Source organism: Euwallacea fornicatus, chromosome 31, assembly GCF_040115645.1.
Source record: "Euwallacea fornicatus isolate EFF26 chromosome 31, ASM4011564v1, whole genome shotgun sequence".
NCBI lineage: Eukaryota > Metazoa > Arthropoda > Insecta > Coleoptera > Curculionidae > Euwallacea > Euwallacea fornicatus.
This window is the reverse complement of record NC_089571.1, coordinates 1,063,559-1,084,765: the sequence shown is the minus strand read 5'-3', so window position 1 is coordinate 1,084,765 and position 21,207 is coordinate 1,063,559. Positions and strand designations below refer to the sequence as shown.

The 21,207-nt window shown below is 35.6% G+C and overlaps 1 protein-coding gene across 2 annotated transcripts in view; it reads left to right on the top strand.

Moving 5' to 3' along the window:
* Positions 1–21,207, top strand: part of Usp20-33 (Ubiquitin specific protease 20/33) — a 44,369-nt gene that overhangs the window by 10,023 nt on the left and 13,139 nt on the right. The window contains exons 1-5 of one of the 2 annotated variants that reach the window (XM_066298732.1): positions 3,292–3,394; positions 3,646–3,789; positions 16,259–16,319; positions 17,525–17,658; positions 18,437–18,596. In XM_066298732.1, the coding sequence (XP_066154829.1) occupies positions 3,684–3,789; positions 16,259–16,319; positions 17,525–17,658; positions 18,437–18,596 (461 nt within the window). In that variant the 5' untranslated portion in view covers positions 3,292–3,394; positions 3,646–3,683. Of the gene's footprint in view, positions 1–3,291; positions 3,395–3,645; positions 3,790–16,258; positions 16,320–17,524; positions 17,659–18,436; positions 18,597–21,207 lie in introns of those variants that run through there. The other variant, XM_066298730.1, reaches the window with a different exon arrangement.

Sequence of the window (21,207 nt, the reverse complement as noted above, 5' to 3'; positions counted from 1 at the left end):
GGTATTCAATTTTTTACTGGCAAACGATACGTCGGACGGAAAAGAGTCAAGTGAGCATTTTTCTTCTAAATGAAATTAAACTTCTAAAAATAATTTTTATTTCGATAAAAAGCAGTGGCGCACCATGTTTTTCTTTAAAAATGTGCTGAGAGGTGTCCGTATGCACGTCACTGGTGAAACGAAAAATAGCCCTTTTGCATAAATAAATGCGTCTACATTAACTCTCAAAACATGCCAAATTTCACTTGCATATCTCAAACGGTTTTGAATATATCAATAAAAGTTAGATTTTTTAAGTAAAGTTTAACACCCTGTATCTTCTTAATGAAGCATTATTGGAATATGGTTTATATAGGGAGTCATATTATTTTTCAATGTACTATTACCCACTGAAATATAATGAAACACTTGTGGGACACCCTGTATATTAGTGCAAGTCCTTACTCTGTGTAAATCTGAAAGTAAATAAACAATTTTCTTGCAGATGTGAAAAAGTTAGAATTTTGTACTCTGATAAATTCTGCGATTGATTGAGCTAAACCCCTTTGAAAGTTTTGTATTTTATCATAGAACAACAACGTTTAACTCTAGATGAGATAAATCGAGCAGTGAGCCTTCTACAAGCTGATCTGAGATAAATTGAAGTAGATGAGCACACGCGTGTTCCCAAAGTGTTATCAGTAGGTTATGGCGACGCCGTAAAGAAATTGGAACTCCGGCAAATCAACGCCTAGGAGGTGAATGAATTACAATTGCAGCTCAAGATTAATTTTAGTTTGAACAGCCAGAGAGCAGCCTGCAATTTATCCTAGATGTTCAACGGGCACATCGTGTGACTGTACGCAGAGATACTGTTAGAAATCGTCTACACGAAGCCAATCTTCATAATGGAAGACCGCCGAGATACTCATCTCATTCCAGAGGCAATCGTGCTTCAAGATTATAGTGGGGTTGAGAATATCGAAATTGGAATGAAATTGATTGGGCTACAATTTTATTCACTGACGAATCTAATTTTAGATTTCACCCAGATTCTCATCGAATCGAAGGATTTCGCATTAGTAAAAATTGATGATATATACTTCGATGTGTGGATAAAAACATTCTAGAAAGTCATTTAGTGCTCTGGACAAAAGAAAAAAATGATCCTTTGGTGGATGTTCCAACACAACGACCCGAAACATACGTCCAAATTAATTAAACAATGGTTAACTGTACATAACGTTGATGTGATGATTTGACCGGCTTAAAGCAGCGATCTGAACTCTTTAGGCAACCTTTAGGTCAAAATTTACAAAGAATTCATGAGGAAAGAATAACAAATATAGCGGATTTGTACAAAGTTCAAAATACTTGAAAATCAATATCTAAAGATTATATTGAAAAATTATTAGTCTTGTTTCTCTAGTATAATTGTGACTATAAAAAAAAGAATTATGGGGATCAATCATTTCGGATTAAAATTTCGACTTCTTTGAATGATATTCATATAGTAGGATTAGCTATGAAATACATCCAGTTGAATCAGGCGGATCAAGATCGTAATGGATTTACTCTGACATATACTTGGTAATAGCACATATCCCATCAAGTTGTAAGGAAAACCTTTGGTGAATTTCTAACAGAAATTCTTCTTTTAAAATTACCAGGTTCCGATATCTACACGGGATATTGTTTTAGAAGAACATCTACCACATTTTTAACCGATTCTATTGCCAGTGTAGAACAAATGAAGGGACCTGGAGATTACTGAGCAACTTCAGAAATGCAATTGATGAATTTGCACCGTATTCATTTCTGTGACACGTCATCATAAAATCAAATAGAACATTTATTTTCTTTTGAAAATTGCTTATTTATTAACATTAATATTTTATACAGGGTGTTTCCTAACTACGTGTAAAAAATTTAAAGGCGTTATCCTCGACTGATTTTGAGTCAAAAATGTCTAATAAACATATGTCCGCAAATGCCTTGTTTCCAAGATACGGGGTGTTGACTGAAAGACGTTGAAAAAGGTTTTAAGGGTTTTTAAAGGTTTGGTGGTATTTACTAACTTGTTTATTGTTAGTTTTTTTTTGCTACTTCCACTACTATAAACAAGATAGTGAGTGTTATTTTGGTGTTTTACTCTCTAAAGTGAAAGAATTTAGTTCTGTGTCCCAAAAATCAGATTATACCTCAGTTTTGAAAATTTTTCAAATTCCTAATTACACTAATCAAGAAATGGCCAATATGGTTTTTGTTTACGGCCTTGCTGATGGTAAGTGTTTGGCAACGAGGCGCATTTACGTGGAAAGGTTTCCAAACCACCAAACCTTAAAAAACCTCTTTCAACGTCTTTGTGATACAGGATCTCTTATGAAAACTTCAGGAGGAGGAATGCCAATAACACGTCGAACACCAGAAGTGGAGGAAGAAATCTTAAGACGTATTGAAGAAAACCCCGGATCCCCCGGAATTGTCTTTTCTAAAATTCAAACACCCAAATTGAGTCATTTTGGAAATAAAATCTCTTTTTCTTGTCACATTTCAACACCCTGTATATTCGAAACAAGGCATTTGCGGACATATGTTTATTAGACATTTTTGACTCAAAATCGGTCGAGGATTACGCCTTTAAATTTTTTACACGTAGTTAGGAAACACCCTGTATAAGTAGTATTATTTTTACTCGGTGGACTAAAAACGTTTTTATACAATAACTTATAATACACAATTAATAAATTAATAAAAATTCATATAAAAATAAGTTAGTTTCAATTGATTCCCTAAAACTTAAAATAAACCAAAGAAATTCGCTATATCCCCAATGAATTTAATCCTCTCGTTGTACTGTATGAGTCACACATGAAGGTATAACATATCTTTTGGTTTTTGAGATATGGGGTCAGGTTAACACGTACTTTTACGATATTGAAAGTATTTTAAAATGGGGCCTATAGAAGGGGGTGTCGGAAACGTCAATGTTCCATAGAAAAGTTTGGGGTGTTAAAATGGAGCTCACCCCAAAAAAAATATCACTGTAGATTCTCGCAACGACTTTTTTAGTCTAGTCATGCAGATCGCATATGCAAAACCTTTCAACTTGATATCTCAAAACCTATAGGAGCCATGAAGAAAAAAAAGAGTGAAATTGAATCCAATTTCCTACCTTTTGATATGTTTTTGCCCAAAGAATCTGTACAATCGTTCTAATTCTCCGGTGGTTCCTTCAACGTAACAATTTGGTACCGGTATTACATTGTCGTAATATTCAATTTGACGCACGAATGAAATTCTCACTATCAAATGATATTTTCCTAATATGATGTAAAAAGGGAAATATCGAACGCGACAAAAACGTTAAAGCCACTATGGGCGTTAATCTTCTACTCTTTCGGTCAAATTACACGTACGTATTTTAATAAATTTTTAATCAAACCTTAAATAATTAAATTTAATGATATACCGCTGCGTGTCCGATTTTTCTAATTAAATTTCGAATTGCTTTCTCTGGTTTTATCACAATTTGAAAATACTTGAAAATAATGTTAATCTGTGAAGTATTGTCCTCTTTCCTAGCATAATTTTGCAATTAACTCGAAAAGGGCTTCAGATAGATAATCAACAAAATAAATGAACTGTTTCACTTTATCGTTGCAGGTACCATTTTCGAGAATAGCGTTGGATTGAATGTCGTGATGAATACTGACGAGGAAGCCTCTGACTCCAGCGATATTGGAGACTTTGGTGATTATGCTAATGCACCAGTGCGAAGCGGGGGATTGGTTGGCTTACAAAATATTGGTAAGTTGCTTAAGAAATGGCACAAATTTTGAATTGGAGTGGAACCGTCTTAGTACGAAGTTTAACACACAGAACGAATATTATATGATAAGTTTGTACGGGATGAGCCAAGTTGCCCGTTTTTCGTAGTTATTTCGCAAACCGTAGAAACTATTCAAATATACACCGATCACTTATTATTTGCAAGACGTTATGTCATAGATTTTTTTTGTACAGGGTACTCCAAAAAGGTTGTACCCAACTTAAAGGAGGTTATAGGGGACGTTGCGGTTAACAATTTTTCTATGGCAATCCTTATTCAAAAATGAACCGGTTTGGCTTCAGAATCATTTTTGTTCAAGACTTTCGATATTCAACTTGAGTGAATAGAATAAAAACAAACAAAATAAACACTTTTTTGTCGCCTAACGCAGTTTTTTAAAAGTATTCCTAAACTGAATGTTATTCAAAATTGATTTTAATCGTAACCGCAGCAAATTAAGTACTTCACATTTCCTTCTTTTGCGACAAATATATGCATTTGAACTGTGAAAACGGTCCAATTTACATTTGAAGAGTTTGCAGACGTGCATCTGGTTTATGACGAAACAAGATTCAACGCTAAAGAAGCTGAGCGTTTTCCCAACCGCCGATATTCGTCTCCAAACACATTTTCGGTAATCCCTGGTCGATTACGAGTTACCGGCAGCAGGAACCGGATATCCACAAATTGCACGAACAGTGGCTTTGGAGAAAGTGTTTTTGCATTAAGTTAATCGATAACCTACCACCAGCACACGTGCAATGGCGAATCAAATGAATGCTGTTGATCAAACAGCGTGGCGGGTGCTTCACAAGCAAGTCTTGCACCTTTGCCACCTTCAAAAAGTGCAAGTACTAGGTCCGCAAGATTACCACATGTCTACGTTATTATGGACTAGCCACAGGTACATCTTTGCCATAGGTTATTGCAACGTATCGCAAACTAACCTGGTTTTTGTTTGATAATTGCATTCATTGACGAGGCTTGTTTCACGAAGGAACCGGTGCTCAGTGGTCGCAACGGCCACTTATGGGGTCACCACAATCCTCGCGCTGCATGGATCAGAACTCATCAAAATCAAGTTGCCATTAACATGTAGGCTAGTATTTTTGGAAACCTTAATTATCCCATTTCTGCTCTCATCTTGGCCAACTGGTAATATCTACCTAATTTTTTTGCAAGGCGTGCTTTCTGAGCCAGTGGACAACACACACGTTTCTATGGTATATTGGATAGAATGTGATTCCGTCATGACGGTGCATCTGCACATTTTGCCCGTGTTGTGTTAGATCACCTAATCCAATATTTTTGTTGGCGATAGATGGGAAGAGGCGGATCTATCACGTAGCCAACCTCAAGTCCCGATTTGAACTCATTGGAATTTTTCCCCTTGATTTACATCAAGTCGTTGATGTATGAAATTCCTGTAGCCACTCACGTAGGATTTTTGGAAATATTGATGACAGCCTCTTTTTTCGTGCAGTGAGATCCACACATTTTACAATCAGTACGCAATTCAATAATTCAAAAAACAGATTGATGTGACCAGGGTTGGAAGTCGTCATTTTAGGCCTTTGCTATATTTTTTTGCCTTATCTTTGATACAATTAAATTAAATATCGAAATCTTTTATTATCGACAAGTGAACAGTATGTATTTGAACAAAAATGACTCCGAAACCAAAACAGCTCATTTTTTACTAGAGGTTTCTATACAAACATTCTTCACTACAACGTCCCCTATAACCTCTTTAGCTTTGACCCGATTTTTTTGGAATATCCTGTATAATGTAAATAGAAAAATGTCCATTTTTAGTTCCCACAATCATTTTGTTACAGCAAATTTGAATTTCTACCGTGAATTTTATAAATTTTTGAAAATGTCCAATAATACCGAGTGACATCTCTCTTTGGAAATAAATTTATCCTAAATAATTGAAGTAAAAGTAAACTTTGAAGTGGGGAGTATTTGTAAGAACTGCGATGAAATATGCAACGAGAAAACTTACTGTTTTCTTGTTCGTAAATTCAAATTTATAAAGAATTTATTTTACCGCATGGTCAATAAAAACGGTTCGCAACGAGTTTACCTCAACGTCGAGTGCATCGGACATACAATTCTGTGCAAAAGTTTCGGTCTAAAAATTATAAAATTATTTTATAAATAAAAAATAACATGTAAAATGAAGCTCGTTAAATGTAATTCCAAAATAAACAACTTAGAAATTTATTGAAAATGATAAAATTAAAGCATAAAAAAGTAAATATTTTGTCCTGATCATAAGTATCGGGCCCAACATACTCAAACGATAAATACGCATTAAAACATACTTTATAATGAACTTAAAAAACTGTAAAACTATTATTTATTCGACACTTGATAGCCATTCCTTTTGAATTTATTATTACGGCACGTTAATGTGACATAGACTCAATTAGCTTTTGTAGTATTTCTTTCCTAATGTTGCTCTTTGCTCTTTCTTCCGAAGATCATCCTTAATAGAGCAATAATTTATAGCTCACATATTCCTTTTTGACTTCCGCCATTAATTCTCAATCGGTTCATATATACAGGGTGTCACAGAAATAAATGTCATGATTTGAATCAATAATAGAACTCGTAAAAAACAATATTTTTTGCGTAAGAGGTGTAGTTTTCCAGTTCAATTCATTAAAATATTTATTACAATTCCGTTACCCGCCTATGGCATCCAAAATTACATTTATCCTATTTCGGATCCTTCGCATAGATCGTTTAGGATTTAATAATTATTTTATTATTATTATTTCTTTTTAATTTGTCATGAGGTAGGCCAGGGTGATGTCTTCCCAGCGTTACGCCTATGGTTAGCGTTATCGTGCAGGATGGAATCACAACGCAGCTCTGAAGACTAAGCATAAGGTGCGTTGTCGGTAGGAATTTTCCTAGCAGTATTCCTTATGATTTTAAAGGAGCAGTGTTTGCGTCTAGTATCGGAACCTTTTTATAAAGAATGAAATCCTGCATGATAACTGCTTTATGCTATAATAGATAGTTTTTAATTGCACTCTAGTCAGGGTACGCCCATGGTTAGTGCCCAGTTTTTTAATACTTAAAACTGGAAAGACTTCTTCGTCGCTCTCTTTCTTTAGTGTCGTCACAATTAAGCTGTACGTGTGCGACTCTGTTAACAAGTAAAAATGTACAAGTTTTAAGAAAGAAGCGCCGAGTTTATACTAAAAAAAGGGGGAATAATTTTATATTAACCCCCCTTTTTTACATAGATTTCTACCAAATTTTTTGGCTGCTTTTTGATGTGCGAATAGCCAATAATCGCGTACAGCTAAGTAGGGGGAGTAATTGGGGTTTTACGTTATTGACTGTTAAAATAATTAAAATTTTTGACTTACCTGCAAGAGAGGCTGCATTAAGTGTTCACAATGTCTTCCGTTATTGTCGGAAATCATGAGTATATTTAGTGGAAATTGGGATTAACAAAACAAGAACGCACTAACCGACCGACTTTACCTATAAACGACCGAATCACTACTGCAGTACGACCATCGTGAAAGATTACAAGAAATATTTCCCTTTTTACATACACCTGAATCAGCCTGGTGCGTACCCAATGTGAGTCAACCCATGTCGAAATTATTATTTATCTATTACCATTTAGGTTTTAGTTTTCCACATTAATTTGTAATTTAACAAATCCAACAATTACTCTCAAAGCATAATTGTATTCGGCGTTGAAAAATTTCTTCTATCCACAGTAACGTTTCCCTATCATTTCGAATCATTCTGGAGGCATTTCCAACGCGTCCCCATAGTCCTCAATTGTATCAACTAGAGTAAAATACACTATCTGTTTCATATGGTTCCATAAATAAAAATCGCAAGTATTTAAATCTGGGAATCGAGCGGGCCCCGCAACTGAACCATTTCGACCAATCAACCTGGTGGGAAAGTGCTCATTTAACCATTCTCGCACAATTCGGGCGTTATGGCACGGAGCACCATCATCAAAATACCACATGTTTCCACGAATTTCCAGTGAAACATCTTCCAGTAAATGATTGAGCTCGTTATTTAGAAACTGTAAATAACTTCTGCCATCTAATCGATCTGGTAAAAAGGGCCGATGACCGTTTATTATTCCAGCCCATACGTTTATTGAAAATCTCTATTGAGAATTGCGAGGCCTTATACCATGGGGATTTTCATCTGTCCAAATGTGAGTGTTGTGCATATTGAATACTCCTTCCCTGGCGGATCCCGCTTCATCGGTGGCTAAAGCATAGCTAAGGAAGTTTGGAACTCGCCGTAGTTTCCTTAAAATCCAGTTGCAGAAACGCTGTCGATGATGATAACTCTCGGTTTTAAACACTGAACTTTTTGACACATTGTGCTCCATTGCCAGTCTACGAGTGCGACTTCCAGGATTATTTCCAACACTTTCCAAAATTTCATTTTCAACATTTCCGAAACGATTGGGCCGTTGTCCGCCGCGATCTTGTTATGCACCTGCACAAGTTCCACTATTTCGAAGTCCTTGAGTAACACGAACAAACGTGCGCCTATGGGGTGTGGGACGACCCGGGAAACGATGTGTACAAATCCTTCGAGCTCGATTAGAATTTCCACGAGTTTCCCCATAAGCTGACACCGTATCGGTGTATTCATTATTCGTAAAACATGGCATTTTACACGAAAATTTCTCCATACTATCAATGGTAAACAATACTAGACTTGCGGTGCATCGACCTTGACTCACGGTTAGCAAAAAAACATCAACAAAATATCCAATGTGTATTTGGATTTTTTTAAATCCATAAGCGGTGCCATAGAGTGGTTTTAATAGGTAAAAATACAGGAAGTAAATGCAACTTAAGAAAAACTTATGAGACATATGGTGTTACTATCGATGAGTTCCGTTATTTGTTAAAATTATGGTACTTTTTTCTAGGACACCCTGTATAGATATATGCAGTGTTTGGTAACTCGATACATTCCTTTAAAGGATCGACAGAGCATGAGGTAAAGACTAAATTTAACCCAACTTACCTTAGTACCAAAGTCGATAATGACAAAGATACAGGGTGTCAAGGCAGAAAAAATAAATCAATTTTCTTTAATTTTTTGCGATGAGAAATTCAAATTTATGCGCCATTTACTTGTGTCTTCTAGAGAGCGCCACCTGCGACGATAAGGACACCTTCACGCTGCTTCAACTTTTTTGTGTTACCCTGTATGTCAGTTTGAACTGGTAAAAGGGACTTCCCTGCCTTTTCTTATTAAAAAAAGGTATTCTTTATTGAAGTTGGTGCAAGCAACGGTTTCCGAGAAAACCGCATCTAAAATTAACGTAAAGATAATTTCGGCATTTATTGAATTTCCATTAATATTAGTCTTTAAAAGGACCATTGTCTGTTTTCTGTGAAATTAATGGATGAATAGAAAGAAGAGAAAATAAATGAATAGAAAAAATATTTTTTACGAGACATAACTTTTAATTTTCGAATAATGTCTCTAATTCTGAACGACCATGAGTTCTTTATCGCACCGCTGATTGATTATAAGCTATCTTACCGTTCAGCTATGGTTATTTATACTTTATTGTATCGGCAATAATCGATGTACCATATTTAATACACACGATTAGGTACGCATCATCAGCATCAATTTTCAGTAACGTGCACCTGGCTTTTAAAGTTAACTATCGTTAATGTTATAGATATTAACGAAACAGGCATTTTATACCGTATTTTCAATAGTTTCTTGGCAAGTTGCGAAGACATCTATAATGAAAGGAAAAAATACATGTTCCATAAGGCAATTATCGCAGTACTGTATAATTAAGTCAGGGCTTCGCTTCTCGTTTTGCCAACTTGAATTCGTGCCATAAAGCTTTCTTTATAAATTTTGTGCCCTAATATGCTATTTCCGTCGACTGAGTAATACCCCGTTCCTTTAACGAATCACCCATTAATTTACGATTTTGCAAATTAAATGCGTAAGTGTTTGCTTCCAACCTATCACAGCACGTTGCATTCTTGTCACGTGATCAGTTTCAGTCATGTAATGAAGGTTTTCATTTTTGGCATTAGGAGTTTTCAATCTCGGACGGAAGCTCAATGAGTAAGTAGAGTGACTTTTGAAGTCCGAAAATTGAAATGTTTAAAATTGTATTGCTTTGCGGTTTTTTCACAGTGCAGTTGACGGAAACATGTCCTAATTAAAACGATATTCACACCATAATCTTAATTAACGTGTTCGTTAAGCTGAGTCGTTAAGATACACGGTGATTTGTTGAAAACTGTCCACCCAAAAAATGCGAAAAACTATTGCGGTATAAAAAGTTTCCGAAAATTCGCAAATCCTAGTTTGTTCTGGGATCACTTTCTGACCCGCATTTGAAAATATCGGTACTCACACTCTCACCCCACTCACCCTAACTTTGAATTCGATTGGGTCCGAGTCAAAGTCAAAAGGTAAAAAATAATTTAGGTCAGGGTTTTCTGAGTTTCTAGCTCACAGTAGTGATTGCCTCACTAGGCACCCACGAAGTAATCCAATTACGCTGACGGGATTTCTTACTTGATCGAAGGTCCAGACGGGTGACCGTCATGAAATGATAGGGATCCAAAGGTTCGAGAGGGTAAAGAACCTCTGTTACACGTATGACCCTAGGTTTACTCATCTGCTGGTTGTTGTACAGGACTCGATTGGTAATCGAATTATTAACTATAATACCCGTATGCAGATTTCGATTTGCAACGAGATGCGTCAGAAGTTGAAGTTTAATCTAATCTTCGATATAGGTTGAGTTGAGAGTGCTTGCTGATGCGACGGGACGAGAAACGCTTTTGCCTGCCACTCCAAGAGGAGTGGTGTTCATCCTCCGGAGTGCAGGTCCTTGTCTTGGGTTTTTTCCCACGAATTCGTGGGAAGGTCACCATTTTAAAACTTTCCAACTATTACCTTATCGCTGCCACCCTTTGGTTCTTGGGCCACTTGGGCAAGGGTCGATAAGAGGGGTGTTCTATGATGATTTACTGCTGTTTTTTTTTTTGGTTTTACGATTCTCAAGTCCTAAAGCAGGAGGGAAGGCAACCAAGTGTATGGTACTTAACGCGGTACCCGTAGTTCGGCACGTACTACTAGGTCGAGGATGAGGCCTGTTTTCTTTTCCTTTTTATTTATTGGCTGGATGTTAGGACACCACATGAATACGAAACTTTTATGTTGGGATTTCCCCAACAAAGTTATATCGATTTACCTAAATTTACTAACAGTTCTTCGTAAAAACGGTGCATTCAATTGTTGTAAGATTAGAAATTATTTTCATTTCTAGAGCTGAAGATGAAGGTGCATGCGCTACAGCCAGAACGTTCAAGCGTGGATATCTAACAAATATGCGATTCAAAGTTACGTCACGTTACTTGTGCCTAACCTTGAAGCTACTGAGTCAGTTAAAAACAAAAAGGAAACAGCCAATAGAGTCGTAGATGAAATAGCATAACTGGAAGTATTAAGTCAATTTATCGTAACTTCCACCACTTCCTTGTGACATATGTCTGAAGCAACCACTTTTGCTCATTTATCAGTACGCAAGATAATTAAACTTTACAAGTTTCATTCATATGCAATTCATCATAGTCAAGAGATAAACGAAGATAATTTTGATCGAACAATTGAGTTTTGTGAGTTGACATGACAAACATGATTAATTAAAAGTTTAATTTAATTAAAAAAAACATTTACTTGAACGACGAGTGCACTTTTTTATGGTTCTGTTAACGATCCCGATGCATGATACTAGAGAGATGAAAATTCTCGTATCGATGGACAGGTACACTAATGGCCAAAACTAAGGAAACTTTTTGATGTGCACCCATATTTTTACTAACTTGCAAGCAAATAAAATATTTTTATAAAATTACTTAATTAACAAACGCAGGAAGTGTTGAACATAGTGATGTGTTGAATATCACTAAGAAGAAAGAAACAAAAATATTATTTACGAGGAGAGGTCAGATAAAACTAAAGAAACTGACTCAAAGTTAAGGAATATTTGAACAATCGCAATAAAAATACAAAATATATTAATAATTGTTAAAATGTCCATTATTTCCAATGACTTTTGCACATTTTTTGGACATCGATTCAAGAAGTGTGTTGATTTTTGCCATATCCATGGTCCTCCATGCTTCTTGAATGGCTCGCTTCAAATCAACGTTATTTGAAATAGTTTGTTTTCAAACCTGAACTTTCACTCCACAAGTTTTCAATTGGATTCATATCGGGACATTGCGCTGGCGAGCCCAAAGCAACCATCTTTGCTTCTTGAACCCAAGAAGTAACTATTGCCGCTTTATGTTTCGGGTCATTGTCATGCTGGAATATCCGAGAATAAGGCAAGTTTTCGCCACGAAATGGTTCCATTGCATTTTTGAGGATATGCTGATGAAGAAATCTGCCAATTTCTCATCAGTAAAACAAATAGGGCCTATTTTAAAACCGGAAAAACGTCCCCGTAGATGAACAGAACCTCTGCCATGTTTTATGATAATTAAAGAATATTTTGAATCATATCGTTTGCTGCCTACTGGACGCCTCATCCAGGAAATCCTATCGGATCCATATAAATGTATTTTTGTTCATTGCTAAATAATACTTTTTTACAAAATGTTTGATCACGATGCAAATACTTCTGTTCAAATTCTGTGAAAAAATTAATGGAGTTTTAGGCGGTCGTCTGTTTGTAATGCCAACGTCATTACATCGCCTCTGTACAGCTTTACAATACAGATGGTCTACACCCAATTCGGGTAAGATACCTCTTGCAGACAAAGTTGGTTGTTTCATGGCAACACGTTTTGTCGGTCTGTCTAGGTTTATGTTGGTTTTTCTTGATGTACCGCCACCACGTCTACAAATAACCCCGTTTCCTCGTGTCCTGTACCTTTTTAATACTTCGGACACTCCAGATTTATGAGCCCAAAAATATTGTGCTGTGCCAGTTTGCTTAATTTCATTGTGAAGAGCTTCAACAATTGTCGATTGCAAATCTTGGTATAAATATCATTCAGCAGGCATTCTCAAATCGCTGTGAATCAAACTTATACGAACGTACTCTGCCAAACATAGAATTAAAATGACAATGCGTTTCACACCTTTAGTTTTGTCCCGATAAATAAATAAAAAATCGAGAAATATTAACCATTGAGAACGGAAAAAATTTTTATCGTATGTATTGAATAAATATTCCTTAGAAGTAGATAAAATTCATGGGAGTGACGCTCATGGCGAAATTAAATTCATTTTCAAACATTTGAAAAGTTTACTTAGCTTTGTCCATTAGTGCATATGCAGATTCCTCTGAAATTGCATGTCCGAGCGGCCATCCTTGGAAGCCGCGTCGCAGGATCCATTCTCACAAATTAGGTACTCGATGGAGAAGTTTATTTGAATAATTCTGAAAAATATTGTAGATCCACTCATTAATGGAAAAGTAGCGAATCAGCATGATGACGAAAGAAACCAGGTGTTCTACGACAATGAACCTTGTTTTCAACATGATGGAGCTCCTCGTCGTGCTCTAAATATGCGAAAAGGCTGGATGATAGATTTTCCAACACATTGGATCCGGAGGCGTGGGACAATAAAGTGATCTCCACGTTCGCCAAATTTAACGACTTTCTGTTTATTTCTTTGGGGCCACTTTAAATTTATTGTTTATAACAAACCACCTATAAATATTGACGATTTACGGCAACGAATAATTTAGCAATGGAGAATTGCGTCAGAAACATTTCAAAGTGTGCGCGAGTAATTTGAATTTCGTTTCTATGAATTTGATTTCCATTAATTTTAGCGGTACTCGATTTGAATGTTTTTATAAATTATAAATAAAACTGCGCTACTTAAACCTTAAGCCTAATTTTTTTTATTCCATTTACTCGCACACTAAAAAAAACATTCCAAAAGCAGAAATGCATACAGAATTGTTTTCAGGAAGATTTCGGCTATCCATTGGCGTGCCTTAGAGGAGGTGTTACCACTTAATATTTTTAAGCTGGGGTACGTGGGGGTGAGATGGTGAACGGCAACACATTTTTTATAGGTCAAAAGACGACCCCCAAAAAATAAAGATTTAAGTTTTTTTCGATTTTTTTTATCCTGCAATGGTTTTAAAAAATTTTTTACTGGACAGTTTTTAAAAAAGTCACCCTGTATATTGATTATAGTCAATATACAGTTCATTATGCAATTGATTATTAATACGTTTAATCGTTAACTATTTCTGTCGACTGACTATTTAGACATTAATTTAGTGTATACAAAATTAATCGTTAATAATCCACTTTAAAGTTGTTTTTCAATTGTTTTACTTTAATGCACGATTTTACTATAGGCAGCCAAATATATACAGTGAGATCATTTAAATTTCGCATCTACCCAGCTTTTCCGCAAAAGCAATAGAAAATAATGAGTAGGTCGCAGCTTGATCGTATGCTGCAAAATGGCATTGAAATGAATTTTTTGATGAGGGATGTGAGTAACATTGCATTGCTTTATGTATTTTTAATTTTCAACATTTAAATTAAACAATAAGGCTATTTTTTAATAACACGAAGTAATGGAAAAAGTCTAATTGTTTGTAAAATTCACAATAATTGTCCATTTACTGCACAAATTTACCCGACGCCTCATAGTTTAGCCGATAAGTTCTGGGGCGACATTTGAACCTTCCGCTTTAATCCGTTTCTTGAGGTCTTCAATTGTGTGCACTGATTTTTTAAAAATGTTATTTTTTAAAGTTGGGAACAACAATTAATTCAGTGGCGTAAGATCCGAGGACCGAGGTAGTTAGGTACGCTCTGTATGTGAGCTTATTAAACGACTGACATAATGTTCTGTTAGACGATCTAAGGTTGTACGAGCTGTTGCTCCATCATGTTGGAAATAACCCTGTTGTAGTTCGTCAGGGTGTAGTTGATTAATGAATTCGTCCAACATGTTTTGATAACGCTCCGTTGTAACGCATTCGTTGAAGAAAATTGGTCCAATTAAACGTCTTCGGGAGATAGCAACCCAAACTCCAATTTTTTTCGGATGTAATAGGGATTCTTCAAATATATGAGAATGATTTGCACTCCACATTCGCATATTTTGAGAGTTCACCCGTCCCGACAAATGCAGCCAGGCTTCATCGTTAAAGAATCATAGATCCAGAAGATTACTATTCATTGTGTCATCGAACCAGGTGCAAAGATTTACTCTCGTTTCATGATCTAAAGGCTGAACTTCTTGGAACACTTGCATTTTGCGTCCTTTTTTTAGAATTTTCTAATAGGTGCCATAAGATAAGTTGGTGTGCTGTAACAATCTTCTCAAGGAAGTAATGGGGTTTTCATGCATTATCTGTCTTACGTTTTCTACAGTGTTCGGAGTTCGTTTTTCCGGTCTTTCCCTGCCTAACTTTCTTGAATGCTGCCAATTTCAAGGAATAAATTCGCAACATAGTTCAGTGTAATAACGAAGTTCAGTTCATCCGCTGCAACTTCAGGGAATTTTTTACAAACTTCTCGAAAACTGGGTTGAACTTCGTAAACCCATTCTCCATTAATTTGATGTCCATTACGGATATAGGCTTCGATGATAAATGTTTTTTGCTCGTCCGTGGACACTATATTGCGGTAGGTACAGGAAACCGAATTTCAACACCGACAATACTGTGATTTTAAAAATGACAGATTTTTTGTGAAATTAATAAAATAACAGAGAAAAGAAAACGAAAAAATGCAAAAGTCGAATGGTAAACAATTGAAGTAATATTGATTGGCTAAATGTCTCGGGAAGAAGCGTTTTGGCATGAAGAATTAGCGAATGATGTAGGCTACTTCGATAACTAAATATGCACAAATGATCATCGACATACGTTCTTATCTTCAACAAACCTCACAGTTGATTAGACATGAAACTTAAATGATCTCTCAGTACAACATCGACAAACATGGCTTTTCTTGATTCTTACTCACGTTCATACTCACTTTGACATCTGCCTTTCTGCTTCAAGTCATGGTTCTATGACTGCCACTGCATACTTCGAGCAGTACTTCCATTAACAGTTGCGTTCATATGTCAGTAATAATCTCTTCTTGCAAATTGGACTTATGAATGATTTTATTCACGGTAAATCCAAAATTCGGTCTTCTTCAAGAGCCGTGGCCGATATCCACAGTTGGCAGAAAAATATCGTAACTAACTTGAGCATTAATGGACCACTAATCATATGAACTTTATTAACGCGCTTGCTTCGCTTACAAGTTAAAGCGTTTCGATTATTAACCGCCTTCATTAATACACTTTTTCACTAAATAACTTTTAATAATTTATCTGGTAGTAATGTAGCAATTTATCATTTTTTTGGCACTACGAATAATAATGGTTTATCTATTCCAGGAAATACCTGTTACATGAATTCAGCGTTGCAGGCTCTTAGTAGCACCGAACCTTTAACAAGGTGAGTTTAATTAAACTGGGTTTTCACTTTCAAACGCCCTTCCAAAATGTGCTTTCAAGAAAAGTTAAGCGACTCACAGCAATTGCACCTCGGATACTTCAAAACCTGGTCAAATTGGAAATACAGGGTGGTCCTCCGAGAAGTTCTTCGATCGATTGCGGTAAAACCATAATTTAGAAAAATCTGAAAATGGGGGGAAATACCTAAGTCGTTGAGGGACATGCGTTAAAAATATTTTCGAGATGACGGCACTTCCGGTTAAACCGGAAGTAGATGTCGACTCGCTTATTTTAAATGGAACGCCCTATATTTTATTGCATTTTTGGACTCTACGATGAATTCTGAATGTCTTTTATATATAACGTTTTACGCTTATTCTTAACCTTTCTGGAGATATTTAAACTTAAAAATGAAGTTTGACAGTTGCAGTCCCCCAACGACTTAAGTATATACCCCCATTTTCATATTTTTCCAAATTAACCGCGCAATCGATCGAGGGACTTCCCGGAGGACCACCCTGTATAACGGCCAATCTAAAGCAACATTACTGTCTGTGTTTGTGATCTTTCTGTGACTGAGTGGCCTTCCCGATAAGACTTTTTAAGATTAATAAAAAAATTCTTCAATGCGCCCTAAAACACGTAGATAACCGTTTTTCGAGTTTAAGCATGGTGGTTAGGTATCTAATTAGTGGTGAAATCGATTCAACTAATGCAAAGTTGGGTAATTTGATCTCGCTAAAATGCCCTTTAGGAATGTGGTAAATTGCAACTAGTTCCGACAATATTAAGAAAAGATCATGTTTTTATATATTCCTGAATTTGTTTAATGAGTTAATTGAAAATAATCGCCGATACCTTATTAAAGCATTTTTTGCACTCTACAGGACGGTAGGGTCAAATTTAATAGGTGACATTTCGCTTTTCCGCAATCAGCGCACATTTCTTCTTAATACGGACCTGAATTTCTTAAATCTAATTCTGATACTTCTGCTAATCCAATCCAGCGACATTTTATTTGTTTTTGAACGACACCTCTATCTCAAGAGATAACGACTTAACACCCGTTTAAAAGTATGACAAAATAAAACGAACGCACTGTATAATTCTCTCTTGTATTGTTTACGATTATAATATGAATTGATAAATTGTTGCAAGAAAAAAACCTTTGAGAGTACTCACAAACGATTGATTTTCTATTTTTAGATACTTTCTTGACTGTGCCAACGTAGTTCACATTTTGTCAGAAGGTAGGAAACCTGGTATAAGTAGGACGTACCAAATATTAATAAAGGACATGTGGGTTAAAAACAACTCACAGGGATACGTGACCCCCTCTGGTATGTTGGCATCACGAGCTTTTTTGTTTGAGTCAATAAATTTATATTGGTTCCAATCGGACTTTAATTTTAGCATTTTATTATTATTTATTATTAATTTGTATTAGAATTTTTTTTTTTTTAATAATTAACATCCAGAATTTTTGCTTTTAGAATGAACTACTCTACGATTTTCTAATCTCAACTGATACATGGGCGCTCAAAAAAATAAGGATATGTTTTGTCAATTACGGGTGCAGAGTATATGTATCTGCAACGGTGCTTGATGTAAACTTTGAATTTACTCATTAAAAAATGATCTCGAAAACTATCGATCAGATATCGATTGCTTTTTTTGTTTAATTTTAATGGGCCCTACTTAAAAAAATAACTTGCGACGAAACAACACTCAAATAAAATAAATTTTTATCCGTAACAAATTCAACAATATTTTTCAGTTGTTGAGTAGGATTTGAACATACCTCAGTTATGCTAATTTCTAATTCTTCCGCAAACTGTGATCTTGAGTTCTAAACTTTTGCTTATACTATAGACCTTGCTAGAGAACCCGCTCTTAAGTGAGTCACACTGCGCTGTCCTGTACGTTTGATCGCCACAATTTTTAATGCTTATCATTTTTCAAATGTAGCCTAAGTCATACGACATAACATCATTTTTTCGTGCAAGTCATTATTCGCAATAAAAGTCTTTCGTTTAGAGTGGGCAACCCTATATATTTTTTATTTTACATGCATAACGATTAAAGTGTAAATTATACTGTATATACTTATGTTTTTAGGCATTTTATATGGAATTCGGAACGTGCATGCTATGTTCCGAGGTTATCATCAACATGATACACAAGAGTTTTTGCGAAATTTCATGGATCAACTACATGAAGAATTGAAGCAACCGGTTGCCCCTGAAGTTGCAAACCTAAGCGACGTCGACAGTTTTAGGTAAGTTTGTTAATTGTCGCAGTTACAAAGAATATCCAATAGTCTTCACAATCTAGCTCTATATGTTGTTACGTAAATCATATTTATTGCGTTTTTTTAGAGTGAGTCTGGATATTTCCATTAGATCTCCAGCTCCAAGTCCCAGAGAGAAAATGTTAATGAAGATATGCAGTTTTCGATACTATATTTGAGAGAGTATTTTTTGGTTGCATGCTCAAATTAAAAAAACAAAAAGTAATTCTTCGTACGTCGACAAAACATCGAATTAGCGATGATACAACGGCACCAGAAAGTTTCTGTTCAAAAGCGCACCCTATGGGGTGCAACGAGGTTTTTTGTTTATCAATTACCACTTTGCCAATACTCCATAAATCCGCCACCCCGCACCGGCCCCGCATGTCAAAAAAAGCACTTATTTTTTTAAATAAATTTTTTGGACTGAGATTTTTATTAAATTTATTTCGTTAAAGTGGAGATACATAACGATTGATGTTTTAGAAACAGTTCGAATTAATTTTAGATTAGAAATTATAAATGTTTACTTGAGTAGCCTTTTCAAATAAATACCTCTGTTGAAAAAGCGGACAAGTCAATATTGGAACAATGCAACGAGTGTTGCTTTTATTTGCGTTTTGGTTAGGGAATAAATGAAAATCGATTAATGAACAACATTGCTATAGTAGCAATATTGCTAACAATACAAGGCAAGTTTTGTCGTCAATAAGTCAAGTAAAAAATAGTTATTCATTCATTATTCATGAATTTCATCATAATAATGGTGCGTGGATAACTTCCTTCTCAAAACCAAGAGACATTATAATTAATCACTACCATAAAGGCAAAGCTGTACGTGATGCAACTGGGGAATTGCCTCTAGTAGCAACGACTATATAATTAAAAAGTATACAAACACAGCAAATATTAATTTTTGTGGTAACGATTCAGGGCGACTATTAAGGGTTTTTCTTCCATAAACGAAACCACGAAAACGCCAATTTAGTTCACGAAAATGGACTGTATTAAATTTCATTTATTTTAATAATGACAAAATTTGTTGGTCCAAGTATGAAGAGGGAGATTGCTTAGTTGGGCGGGTTAGGAACTGTGATCTTGATCACATATCCGAAACCGACACCGTTCCAAGACGAAGAGAAAAGAAAGAGCAAAATTACTTCACTCGTCCCTTAAGTTCTAAAACCGAGGAGCTTCCACGAGGGGCGCACCACTACCGCCAAGAGCTCTTGCAAGCTATGGCCGCTGCGGATGCCATAAAACGCAGCCATCTGGCGAATACCTAACGAGTCGCTTTTCTAGGAATATTGCAGGCGCACCAAACTACAGATCGAGGCAATAGCCCCACTGAGAAAGCCTCTTTTGACTGGTAACATGTTTCTCAGCTATAAAGAATTCTTGGATGTGGCTTGATGGGTGCTGTGGTCTGGCACCCAGATGGCATTCTTAGAATAAGTGTCGAGATACATGGGCGTAACTTAAGTGATGAAAGCACAAGTAAATTAACAAAATAAACTACATCAAAAACCAATAACCTAAAGTCCCTAATAGCGACCAAAAGTTGTATTTTGATAGAAGCGGAAGACAATTGATCAAAATATCTAAGTCTTGTGGAGAAAGTGAGTGAAAATTGGAGCAATGAAACAAAAGTGGTATGAACGGTTCCAGAAATTGCTGTCGGAAGAAAATTTACAAAAATGTTGAGATATGTAAATGTAAAATAGATTTAATATTCATTTTCACGTCAATTTTGCACTAATTCACTTGTATCCCAAAGAAAAACTATTATTAACGGCCACTCAAATAAGGAACCGTTACATTTGGACCAAATCAAAGGTATTGTGGATGAAAAATGATTGGAGTAGTTATTTATAGCGACAAAAACATATTCTTTGAAAGAAAAATGAGGGTCTATAGGAAATTTTAACACTCTGTATTTCAGACAGAAAACGAAAACGGGCATAGCTTCATATAAACTTTTTTTCTCCAAATCACTAATAGAATCACCCCGTAAATTTATGCAATACTATTCTGAAACACCCTGTATAAATGTTAGGACTCATATGTATAAGGACTTCCCGTAGTGTCAGTTTTTCGACTTTGACTGTCTCTGTAATTGTCTCACAGTTTCGAAAATTGTTATGCCGTTCATCCTTTATCTTCTACATACTGTACATGGCGTAAAGGAATGGCACATTGTATAATAGGGATGGATCGACCCGAGTTGTACTTTTTGTTTCTCTATGACCGATAGTTAAAATAATAAAGAGAATATCAGTATTTAATGCCGATTCAACATATTCATTGATCCGCCTGCAACTAATAAAATCTATCGATCGATTAAAATTCAAGTTCTTATAAATTGCTTTTTATATGTCGCAGGTTATATTTAAACTAACGATATGCGATGAAAGTTATGTCGATTCACCTGATAGAAATCGCCATTTGGTCAAGTTTGCGGCAAATAGAACATTGAGAAGATTAGAAAAATATCATTTAGACATTAGATTTACAGCACGAAATGGTGGAAACGTTCCGTCTCTTTCGGTATACATATTAATCTTTATTACATATTATGTATCCCAAAAATATACCAGCA